The following is a 12197-nucleotide window of genomic DNA, read 5'->3' on the forward strand; positions in this document are numbered from 1 at the left end:
TCAGCGGATCATTTATATCCTTTTCTAACAGCAGCTGGAATAATTAAACATCACTTTGATGGCGGAATTGCAATCCAAACGACAATCATCAGTGACAGCTGGAGATTCACCCGCAGTCAAAAGCAAAAGATTAGACTTACAGAAACTGAAATCTACAGGTAATGTTAATAAACAAACGTACACTTAGTCACGTAATGATAATGCTGTTAACAATATATATATTATAACTATAATAATTTGCACGTTTGATGTCATACAAGCGTTCGTTAGATTTAATCACTGTTGGTAGCACTTTTTATTGGCATTACTTGTTCAGATTACATTTTTCAGTGAAATTTCTTATTTTGGTCATACTCCAAGACAGAATCTGTGATTCTGAAGTACAGTATCCACAATGTTGCGGAGAATGAATGACGGCCCCAACTCCTCAAAACTCTTGCTGAGGAGCCGGGCCGACGCACAACTTGCGTACAGATGATAACTGCAAATAGAGTGGGGCGGGGGGAAAAATGGTCAGCCAACAATTGTGCAAGTTCTCCCACTTATAAAGATGAGAGAGGCCTGTAATTTTCATCATAGGAACACTTCAACACTGAGAGACACAATGAGAAAAAAAATCCCAAAAATCACTTAAAGAATTTATTTGCATATTATAGTGGAAAATAAGTATTTGGTCACCAACAAAAAAGAGGCTCCTGTGTCCTCCACTCGTTACCTGTATTAACGGCACCTGTTTGACCTCATTATCAGTATAAAAGATACCTGTCCACAACCTCAAACAGTCAGACTCCAAACTCCACTATGGACAAGACCAAAGAGCTGTCTAAGGACACCAGAAAATAAATTGTAGACCTGCACAAGGCTGGGAAGACTGAATCTGCAACAGGCAAGCAGCTTGGTGTGAAGAAATCAACTGTGGGAGCAATTATTAGAAAATGGAAGACATACAAGACCAATGATAATCTCCCTCGATCTGGGGCTCCACGCAAGATCTCACCCCATGGGGTCAAAACGATCACAAGAACGGTGAGCAAAAACCCCAAAACCACACGGGGGGACCTAGTGAATGACCTGCAGAGAGCTGGGACCAAAGTAACAAAGCTGGCTACCATCAGTAACACACTACGCCACCAGGGACTCAAATCCTGCAGTGCCAGACGTGCCCCTGCTTAAGCCAGTACATGTCCAGGCCCGTCTGAAGTTTGCTAGTGTGGAATTACAAATTTATCAATTGTTATATCAAGGTTCCAATGTAATAGTATACAAACAGTTTGTTAAGTACATAGTGCTTTACAGTTTTGAGGTACAGGTTGACTACATTCTAACGAGATCAAGCTAATCAGTCTTTTGTCTTTATGCACTTCCTGATCTATAAACAACATTGTCAGAGTGATTACATTTGCATCTATTCATCTGATTGGCACTGTTATGCTGATAGGATTAGGACTGGTGACACTGAAATGTATGGGATGTGTCCCTTTAACCTATACAACATTTGGATTCCTTTGTTTAGATTGTCTCCTCCTCTACTGTGTAAATCCCTCCCCCTGAAATGTGGATAAAGTACAATTTATACTGTTTAGAATTAGACTTGGAGATCTGCAGCCACAGACTACATGTCTGACTAGATATGTGTGTTTCTCAATAAAGAGTAACGCCTGCACGAAAGATATACCCAAGATCTCCTGGTCTTCACTTCTGAGGTTCCAACACTAGAGAGCATTTGGATGATCCAGAAGAGGATTGGGAGAATGTCAAATGGTCAGATGAAACCAAAATAGAACTTTTTGGTAAAAACTCAACTTGTCATGTTTGGAGGAGAAAGAATGGTGAGTTGCACCATCCTTACTGTGAAGCATGCGGTTGGAAACATCATGCTTTGGGCTGTTTTTCTGCAAAGGGACCAGGACGACTGATCTGTGTAAAGGAAAGAATGAATGGGGCCATGTATTGTGAGATTTTGAGTAAACCTCCTTCCATCAGCAAGGGCATTGAAGATGAAACGTGGCTGGGTCTTTCAGCATGACAATGATCCCAAACACACTGCCCAGGCACCAAAGGAGTGGCTCCGTAAAAAGCATTTCAAGGTCCTGGAGTGGCCCAGTCAGTCTCCAGATGACAGAAGCCTCCATAGAAAACCCCATTAAAAATCTTTGGGGGAGTTGAAAATCTGTGTTGACAGCCCCAAAACGACAGCCCCAAAACATCACTGCTCTAGAGGAGCTCTGCATGGAGGAATGGACCAAACCTCCAGCAACAGTGTGTAAAAACCTTGTGGTGACTTACAAAAAAACATTTGACCTCTGTTATTGCCAACAAAGGGTATATAACAAAGTATTGAGATGAAGTTTTGTTATTGACCAAATACATGTTTTCCACCATAATTTGCAAATAAATTCTTTAAAAATCAGACTGTCTCTCATAGTTCGTGTACCTATGATGAAAATTGCAGGCCTCGCTAATCTTTTTAAGTGGGAGAACTTGCACAATTGGTGGCTGGCTAAGTACTTTTTGCCCCACTGTAACTGCAGTTGCAGGTTTCAAATAGAGCTGGTGACACAGAGGAAAAAACGTACAGACTGCAGCTTTAATTAAAAGTGAAGTATGTTTTTATGTTAAGAGACATTCTCTTAACCCAGTTTATTGTTCATTGACTATTATTAATATTGATTAATGTTACTTTTAAATGTAATGCATTACAATGTTGTGTTACATAACACAAAAATAAATATCCAACAATGCTCCTGAGCACTCCTGGTTTTCAGACCAGATGCCCATGGGTGAACAGATGCGCCAGTGCATTTGATATTTAAACAACGTGGAGCTGGACGTAAAAAAAATGAGTTGTTTTGAAACTAGCAGAAAACACTTGCGTTGCATTGAGTCGAGTGTATGATAGGGCCCAAAGTATATTTGTTTTTTATTTTTGCAGGTTTGCATAGTAATTTTTGTTTTGCCTTTCCTTTTGAGGAATACTGAAACTGTTTTTTGCAAGCGATATTTAGTCTAGGCTAGGGCTACAAAAACCACCATGTTTGCACATTGCACACAATACCTCTGCACTTAATAATAATAATGTTTATTTTTTATAGCGCCTTTCAAGAACCCAAGGTTGCTTCACAATGGAGTACAAGAGTACAATAAATTACAATCAGAAAGACAGTCAGTCTTTATTATAGCAAATATGTTAGCAGGTGGACAACAAATAACTAGAGATAGACAACAACAACAAAGATTATATAATATAATTTTATATAATCAAAGAGAACATTACAATAAGTACTCATGTAGGATAACATGAAGTGTGAGATCACTTGAAGGCAGAGAAGGTGAAAGAAAGATTATTATGTACTGAGCAAAGATAATGGATGAGTTTTAAGTTGGGACTTAAAAGTCTGGAGAGTAGGTTCGTTACGATATTCGGGGGAAGCTTATAATTTAGGGCCAATAACACTAAAAGCAGATTTTCATTGCTGGATCTGATCAAAAATCACTTACTCATGATTTATGGACAGGAGAGGTATCAGTTAATAAAAGGGAAAACAAAGTAACTTTTGTAACTTGAACTTGGAAAAAAGTAATCTGATTACATAACTCGTGTTACTTAATGCATTACCCCAACACTGATTAGTACGCCATTATTGGGTTTATCGTCCTCAAAAGTGTAAACATTGAGCCCCAAAGCACCATCAAAACATTGAGAGTGGTCCGCTTAGACCTGTCAATCACTTTCCAGCTCAGCCTATAGTGAGGATCTCCAGTGTAGAAAGCTTCAAACAGTTGTGGTGTGTCTTGTCATACGTTGGATTGGTTTATTATAAGGAAGCCTACTCAGTTGCTTATTCATTATGCATAGCAGCAACAAAAGTATCCGTAATATGTTGACCTTTTAATCAAAAGTAGCTTTATCTGTTGAGACATGCCTTTACGAGCGCCCGTAAGAGTTGTGATAAGGGAGGAGCAACACATGAAAGGGGCGTTTGCAAAATATGCTTTATTTCTGTCATTCCGCTTGGTACCACTAGAGTTGCAGAAACTACACACTACATACCCTTTAACCCTCATCCTTCCCTCGCACTTTGTAACAAATCCTTTCCTCATGGGTCAAAATGACCCGAAGCCCTAGAATTATACTTAATTTTTTCTTAGTTTTGTCCAGAAAGCTTATTTTTATTTAATTCTGATGTATTTTTTTCTATTTAAAAAAAATATATACTTTTTTTAATTACCTTTTAAATTAATAGTTTTATCAATAAATACTAAATAAATAGTTATTTGATCACATTCTTTTAACAATTCAAAATAACCCTTTTAATTCAGCTCAAAATGTCTCACATTGGTTGTCTTTGCCAACCTCTTGTTTAAAAATAATATGAGATTTCGTGTGTCTAGATGGGCTTATAACTATAAGCAGATGAGCCGTTCCCCTGAGTCCTAGTCAGTTTCTCTTCAGTATGCATTCAGATACACATGTAGACATTATAAAATCATTAAGTAAGTTTTAGCATTTTTAGTTTGAATGTTTTTAAATGTTTCTATGTGTACTGAAGCATTCCTTTCCATTCATTCCTATCAGGGTCAAATTGACCCATGAGGGAAGGGTTTGTTACTTTATTTAAATTTCAACCACTTCCTCGAATCCAGTCTATTTTACATTTTTTGTTATTTTTTGCATTCGTGGTTCAAGTGCAACAAAAGTCCTAAGGTCTTGATGAACGCTCAACTTTAAAAATAATAATAAATTAGTTTCAGATCAAAATGACCCGAGGAAAACGTAAGGGTCAAGTAAAAGTACAACAATTGAATTAATTACTTTTGATTTCTTACTTTCCACCTCTGTGTTTAGATTAATTTTTTTCAGCTGTTAGATTATTAAAACTGATCAAAATCCATCCAACTTTAAAGTGTGTGCTGCAGTTATATTGACAGAACCCGTGACTGTAGCACATGCTTAGAATAAGCAAAATGGATAACGTCATCACTATAGTTAAAATAGATATCGAGTATTGTCTGTGAATTAAACCTTGTATCACAGACGAACAAGTGAAAATTCAGTTTTTGTTTTGTTTCTTATTTGAGCCGCTAATGATTTTAGTCTTGTCTCCACTTAAGCTGGTCTGATTGAGCTGAAGAGAGTAACGTAAGGTGCGGCTGTAAAGCTGATGTGCTGCAGAATAATATTATCAGGCCTATCTTTGTGCCTCTGACTGCCTGTCCTTCAGTCAACAAAGCCAGCATAGCCCTCATATTTATTTGTTTTACAGCACTGTGATTTATCTTGGTTCATTTGGGCCTTATAGTGGTTTTAATTACCCGTCCTGGTCAAGCAATGCTTTTCAATGGAATTTTTTTTTTTTTCCATTTTGCTTAAATGGCCAAATGTTTTTCCAGTTTTCACCAAATTATGGTCGGGTGGTTTTCATAGGAGTTCTCAAATAATCCTCGAGAATGTCTAAAATAGAGCGCAACTGTATAATTTTCTCTGAGACAAATGAATCATTTTTTTACCATTTAGTTTGGGGGAAAAACATTGGATTATGCATTAGAAACCGTTCATAACATGCTCTTTTTCCGCAGTGTTTTTGTGTGTTATGTTTAATTTCTCAGAAGGTGGAGGCAATTGGGTGTTCTTGCAACCATGTGATTTCTGGAGTTTTCCCACTTGTTTTGTTGTAAAAGTTGTGTGCTTTTGTTCTCAGGGTTGGATGAATGAGATCTACAGCTATGACCCCGAGACATATCACGCCACGCTCACCCACTCAGTGTATGTGCGTCTGGAGGGCTCTGTCCTGCGACTGTCCAAACCCAACCGCAACATTCCCCGCCGTGAAACCTTCAGCGAGCTCAAACCTGATGTCTCATACATTAGCCAGAAAATATATGATCTCACAAACAGTAAGGTGGGTGCTTGACACGGTCCCCTCTGTGCACAACCTGTTTTGTTGTTATCCTTAAATTTTTAATGCAAAAACATTTTTCAGTTCAGTTGTCTAAATGTTACTGGAAATGAGGATGCCATTGTAATATTTGCATAATTGATGAAACATTTCCCTTGCATCTAAGCAGCTCTAATGCTGCATTTTACATTTGCACGTTCCTAAAAACATTGTTCTTTTGCCAAACATTTGAAAACCAAAACTCCTTAAACCCTTTAAACGCATACCATTTAAACAAATGAAGGTAAGGTTCGAGTTCTTGTTTTACAGATCTACCTGGTGCCTCAGAGTCTGGCCAGGAAAAGGGTGTGGAATAAGAAGTATCCCATCTGCGTCGAGCTGGCCAAGCAGGATGACTTCATGGCCAAAGCTCAGGGAGAAAAGAGCGAGGTGGTGGAGGAGAAGCCGCCGGAGACAGCGGCCACTAGTGAGGAACCTAAGAGAGCGCACACACAACCTGTGCTGTACCTGTTTGGCAGGACAGGAAGAGACAAAGAGGAATGGTTCAGAAGGATGCTGTTTGCATCCAAGCTGAAATACGAAGCCAAGAAGCCTTCAGGCCTGCCTACAAGTAAGAGTGACGTTCATATTTACAAATTAATTCAGATCATTGCTTCTTTCATTAAAGGAGCTATTGTGACCCTGGACCACAAAACCAGTCATAAGGGTATTTTTATTTTGCTTTTTTTATTGAGATGTATACATCATCTGAAAGCTGAATAAATAAGCTTCCCACTGATGTGTGGTAACCATAACTATTTGAAAATCTGCAATCTGAGGGTGCAAAAAAATCTAAATATTGAGAAAATCACCTTTAAAGTTGTCCAAATTAAGTTCTTAGACAATGCATATTACTACTACTAATATTTGTTTTTATATATTTACGGTAGGAAATTTAAAAAATATCAATATCAAATATCTTCAATTAATATCCTAATGATTTTTGGAATAAAATAATTTTTTCATAATTTTGACCCATACAATGTATCGTTGGCTATTGTCACAAATATACCCATGAGACTTAAAACTGGTTTTGTGCTCCAGGATCACATTTGTAGAATTCAGAAACTTGTTATTAGCGACACCTGTGGCCATTAAGTGAACTGTAGCCGGCAACTTACTACTCACACACGTGCATGTGTAACGTACAAGCGGAGGCGGACAGTAGTGAAGTATTTTTACTCTGCTTAAAGTACATTTTTCAAGTGTCTGTACTTTATCAGTGTTTTTCTTCTGTAATTGTTTTACTTCACTACATTCCAAAGCATAGTGTTCTACATTTTACTGTACTACGTTTCATACTAAATATAATTTAATACTTACTTATTTTAGTACTAAATAAAAAATAAACTTTTACTCAAGTAATTCAAAGTTCTCAAAGTAAGAATCTACAAAATGTTTAATGTAATTAAATATTAAAGTAAAAAAAGACTTATTTATGAAATGTACATGTGATGTACAATGCTTTGGAATGTAGTGAAGTAAAAGTTTTCCAGAGAAAAACCCTGATAAAATACATGTACTTTTTGCGTAATATGTGTTAAAATACTGTCCTTACAAGAGACTGAGCATGATTCAAAGCCCTGATATACTCAAGCCGAGCGTCTTTTTCGTTCTTTGCTTAGAAGTAAAAGAAGCTGGAAATACCTTTGCAGCGATTATACTTTTAATGAACATCCCGACGCCACCCACGCTGCAGAGAGCAGATAGATGAATATGTAAATATGTGCTGCACGCTTTCCTTTCAATAACAAAATAAACACAACAAAAATGACAGTGGTTAAAAAAAAACCCTGCAGTTCAGAAAGCGCCTGATCATAGTGATGTGGATAGGTTTGCACCAGCTCTGCAATTCATGTCGACAGACAAAATAAATATAGATCTGAATGTGAGGCTATAGTTTGAATGAATCCCTTGTCATCGCATGACACATTGACATTACAGTACAGAATAACTTTTTTGCCATTATCCTGGACATTGTATAAGCATTCATTTCATGTCACATCCTTTTGATTTTCAAGTCCTTCACATAAAAAACAGCCTGTAGGCTTTCATAGGCAACCTAGGTCTCGCTTTTTAAGTTTTGTTAAAAAATGTTTACACCTTGTCAATAAAAAAGTGATTAATAGTGACTGCAATGTAAAGGCACAATATATGTAAGATTTTGGGATTAAAATATCCAAAAACCACTAGAACAGTGTTATAAATTTTGTTGACTTGTGTACTTAAATTATCCCAAATGTTTCCAAGTATGTTTAAATCCAAGGAAATAAACAATTTTAACCAGGACACAGACTGTGTCCGAGCGTCACCTATCAATGACATCATACCCACGTTATTGTTTAAATCTGGTGTTCTTGATTTACCGCGAGTACCATGTTTTACCATGCCTAATATCACTCTAGCTAACTGCAGTGTAAACCAGTGTGTCATAGGGCGTCCCATGTGAAGGCACAGAGTAGCATTATAACACTACTCAAATGTGTGTGATATGATAAACAGCACTGCGTTCCCCCACATACACACGAGCGGAAGAAGAGGAAACCTCTGCGGCAGAATAAAAGCTCTCGTCTTGAGTGTGTTGCGCTTGTCTCTCATTAGCAATCACTCCAGCGGCCTCGCTCTGCCCCACCCTACTTCATACTGCAGTAATGTTAATAAATCTTTAATAAATTAGCTCATCCATGAATATGATTTCTGCCCGAGTCCCTTCGGATTCTTTTCCACTGGCTGAAGAGGTGAAGGCAACAGCTTCAATGATTCAGCTAAATCAAGGCATCACCAAGCTTTGTTTTGAATAAGCAACCTCTAGTGTTGAAAATTACATATTGTGCCTTTAAGAAAAAGTATTTTTGTCATGATAGCACAATAGAAATCACTGTTTACGAAATGAGGCATTCAAATTGATTATTGCTTCTACTCGGATCAGGGTTTTCAGGTTACAGTAATGATAAGAACTTTAGGTAATGCTTTATTTTAAGGTTCAGTTATTAAAAATTAACTAGTTGCTTATTAGCATGCATATTACTAGGATATTGGCTGTTTATTAGTACTTATAAAGCACATATTAATGCCTTATTCTGCATGATCTTATTCTACATCCCTTTATCCTACCCAATACCTAAACTTAAATGCTACAAAAACTACCTTACTAACTATTAATAAGCAGTAAATTAGTTTACTGAGGCACAAGTCGTAGTTAATAGTGAATGTGTTCCCCATACTAAGGTGTTACCGAATTTTCTACAGATGAAGTGATGTGTAGAGCTGTTGGTATTTTTAATGAACAACAACAAAGTAGCATTATCTACACGATCTCTCTCTCTCGACAGGCTGTCTGTCTCAGAGCCGCAGCAGCAGCCGTGGCAGTCTGGATGAAGTGCTCCAGTCTCATCCCAGACAAAAAGACCTCGGTGCCAGTGTCAAACAGAAAGTTCTGGAATACAACGTCTACATGGCCAAATATGTCAGCCAGTCCACTGGCAGCCCCGCCACAAGCCCTGTGCAGAGTGCCGGAAACAGCCCGGGAACCGTTAAGAAGGTACACAACGCCTCACAACATCTTTCAGAAAGCATCTTAAATTTAAAAGCTAAACGAACTCATCCTGTCAAATACAGAGGCTTGTAGACACCCTTCTCTAAATAAGATTAGAAGTATTCGGAAATCATAATCCTTAATAGTGTACCAAGCCACGAAAAAAGACCTGTAATCATACAAATGAATTCCATATTTCAAAACTGTATTCTGTGTAATATGCTTGTTGTTACATTTACTGGAAAAAGGAAACCGTGCATAACCATATTAACACTTAAAGTACAAAGCTTCCTCATTGCCAGAAAACAGTGAAATTACTAGTGCTCTCCTGTAATCTGTGATGTTACTTTAGTGTTCTCCATTGAAGACGTGTTGTGTTGTGCTCGTCTCGTAGTTTCCAGAGAGTCGTGGTGAGCAGGAGGCCGAGTCTGAGGCCTGGGTCAATGCTCTCTTGGGTCGCATTTTCTGGGACTTTCTTGGAGAGAAATACTGGGCAGACGTGGTGTCCAAAAAGATCCAGAAAAAGCTGAGTAAGATCAGGGTGAGTACTGATAGTGTACATGTCAGAGCAGACTATCTGACGGTGTGTTTCATTTTAAGCTGTAACTTAATGTAATGATTGTTACAGCTACCGTACTTCATGAATGAGCTGACCCTTACTGAGCTGGACATGGGGATATCCATTCCCAAGATCCTCAGCTCCTCCAAACCATCAGTAGATCACAGAGGTAAGGATGGATGGACGGACAGGAATGATGGATGGATGGATGGATGGATGGATGGATGGATGGATGGATGGATGGATGGATGGATGGATGGATGGACGGACGGACGGATGGATGGACAGACGGATGGATGAACAGGACTGATGGATGGATGGATGGATGGATGGATGGATGGATGGATGGATGGATGGATGGATGGACGGATTGATGGATGAACAGAACTGATGGATGGATGGATGGATGGAGAGAGAGAGAGAGAGAGAGAGAGAGAGAGAGAGAGAGAGAGAGAGAGAGAGAGAGAGAGAGAGAGGACGATAGATAGACAGACAGATAAACATGGATTTATGGCCAAATAGACAGACAGACAGCAAGTATTAGTATATATTTCATCAGTTCATGCTTTCCCTGGAAACCAAGCCCATGACCTATTGCCGTTCTCTAATGTTATAATGCTAAAAACAACTTAGAACGGTGTTTTAAACAACCCTTAAGTATTAAACATGGGTGTTTAAAGGCCCATCAACATCATTGGCCCATCGCAAGAGACACCAGGTTACATTTTCATACAAGTTGCTTAAGAAAATTTTATCGGAAGTGTTGGTTTTTGGTCTTGTGAACTTTTTCATCTCTTAATTAAATAAAAAAAAGTCTATACATGCTAATCATTTACTGAAAGCATTAGATGTGCCTCATTGACACAGTCAAGCTATATCTCTGCAGTAACGGGCTGTACCGATGGAGCAGCACCCCTACAGTTACTGCCCCGGTGGATGTGTACGATTTGGTAAATGGCCAGACCCCTGCCAGCTTGTTAAACTTCTCCTTCGTCATCTAGGAAGCTGCCCGCTGGGCTCAGAGGATCAGTGTGTGTCTGTGCCCAATCAGAGTGGAGCAAACTCGAGCGCTGACCTTTCAATCGCTCAGGAGGAAGTGTGCATCGTGACACTGTGGCTTTTAAGATTTCCAGGGGTTCACTAGCGACTCCTGCATCAATTTAATCAGTGCATCCTCATGCTGGGTGTAGAGTTCAGACAGATTTATTTGAGGGATTATGTTCAAATCAGGGAAATGTGAAGGAAAGCAGTGCTGAGCTTGTTTTTCAGAGGAAAACATGGGCATCCGAATTTACACAGGTGGCTCGTTGTGTCGGAATAGTACAGAATTAAAGTAATCATGCTTTTTGGGCTAGTGAAACTTAAAGGTAGGGTAAGCAATTGTAGAGAGACTAGCGATAGCAAGCTGGCTTTTAAACCATGAGATCCCACCCTCACTTTAGAGCATCTCCAAAGCCACGACTCCTTGAATGCACACAGCCAGAGCAGAGTCTGCAAAGTGTCATGATTGACGGCGTTAAACTACCTCATGTCTCAAAGAACATAACATAATAATGAGCTCATGTCTCAAAGAACATAACATAACATAATAATAATGAGCTCATGTCTCAAAGAACATAACATTAAGATAATAATGAGCGTAAAGAACTTCCAGAGCTCTTGTTGTACCACCTGACTGCTGCAGATTCATTTTGAAATCACCACCACCACCACTTCTAATATTGATTGATATAAGGATGTAAAGAGAAAGAATCAGAATAAAATAGTGTTTAAAAACAAATTGCCTACCCTAACTTTAATGATAAAATAATAAAAAAGTATCAAAATAGGTCATATAGAATTTAGAGCATATTGATACCAAACATTACAGTTGAATAATCACAATCCAGGAGACGGGACAGAATAAGGGATTGTTCTCCGGGGAGAGTTTTCCGATTTGTTCCATGACAAGTGCAGTGGTTTTCAAACCTGTCCTGGAAGACCACGAGCCCTTCACATTTTGTATGTCTCCCTATATCTGACACACCCATTTCAGATCTTGCAATCTCTACTAAAAAGCTCATGAGTTGAATCAGGTGTGTTATGCCGCCTTCACGTGCTTTTGGAAATTTGATAATTCCGATTTCTGAAGTCGGGATTACGAGCTCATCCCATTCAAATTGTGTAA

The 12197-nt window shown here is 38.6% G+C and overlaps 1 protein-coding gene across 5 annotated transcripts in view; it reads left to right on the forward strand.

The window, feature by feature from the left end:
- tex2 (testis expressed 2) overlaps positions 1 to 12197 on the forward strand; it is an 82464-nt gene that overhangs the window by 61402 nt on the left and 8865 nt on the right. For all 5 annotated transcript variants that reach the window (XM_067424668.1, XM_067424698.1, XM_067424676.1 and 2 more), the window contains exons 3-7: positions 5700 to 5900; positions 6207 to 6507; positions 9269 to 9477; positions 9866 to 10012; positions 10100 to 10199. In XM_067424668.1, the coding sequence (XP_067280769.1) occupies positions 5700 to 5900; positions 6207 to 6507; positions 9269 to 9477; positions 9866 to 10012; positions 10100 to 10199 (958 nt within the window). The remainder of the gene's footprint in view (positions 1 to 5699; positions 5901 to 6206; positions 6508 to 9268; positions 9478 to 9865; positions 10013 to 10099; positions 10200 to 12197) is intronic.

This window comes from Pseudorasbora parva, chromosome 2, assembly GCF_024679245.1.
Source record: "Pseudorasbora parva isolate DD20220531a chromosome 2, ASM2467924v1, whole genome shotgun sequence".
Taxonomy (NCBI): Eukaryota; Metazoa; Chordata; class Actinopteri; order Cypriniformes; family Gobionidae; genus Pseudorasbora; species Pseudorasbora parva.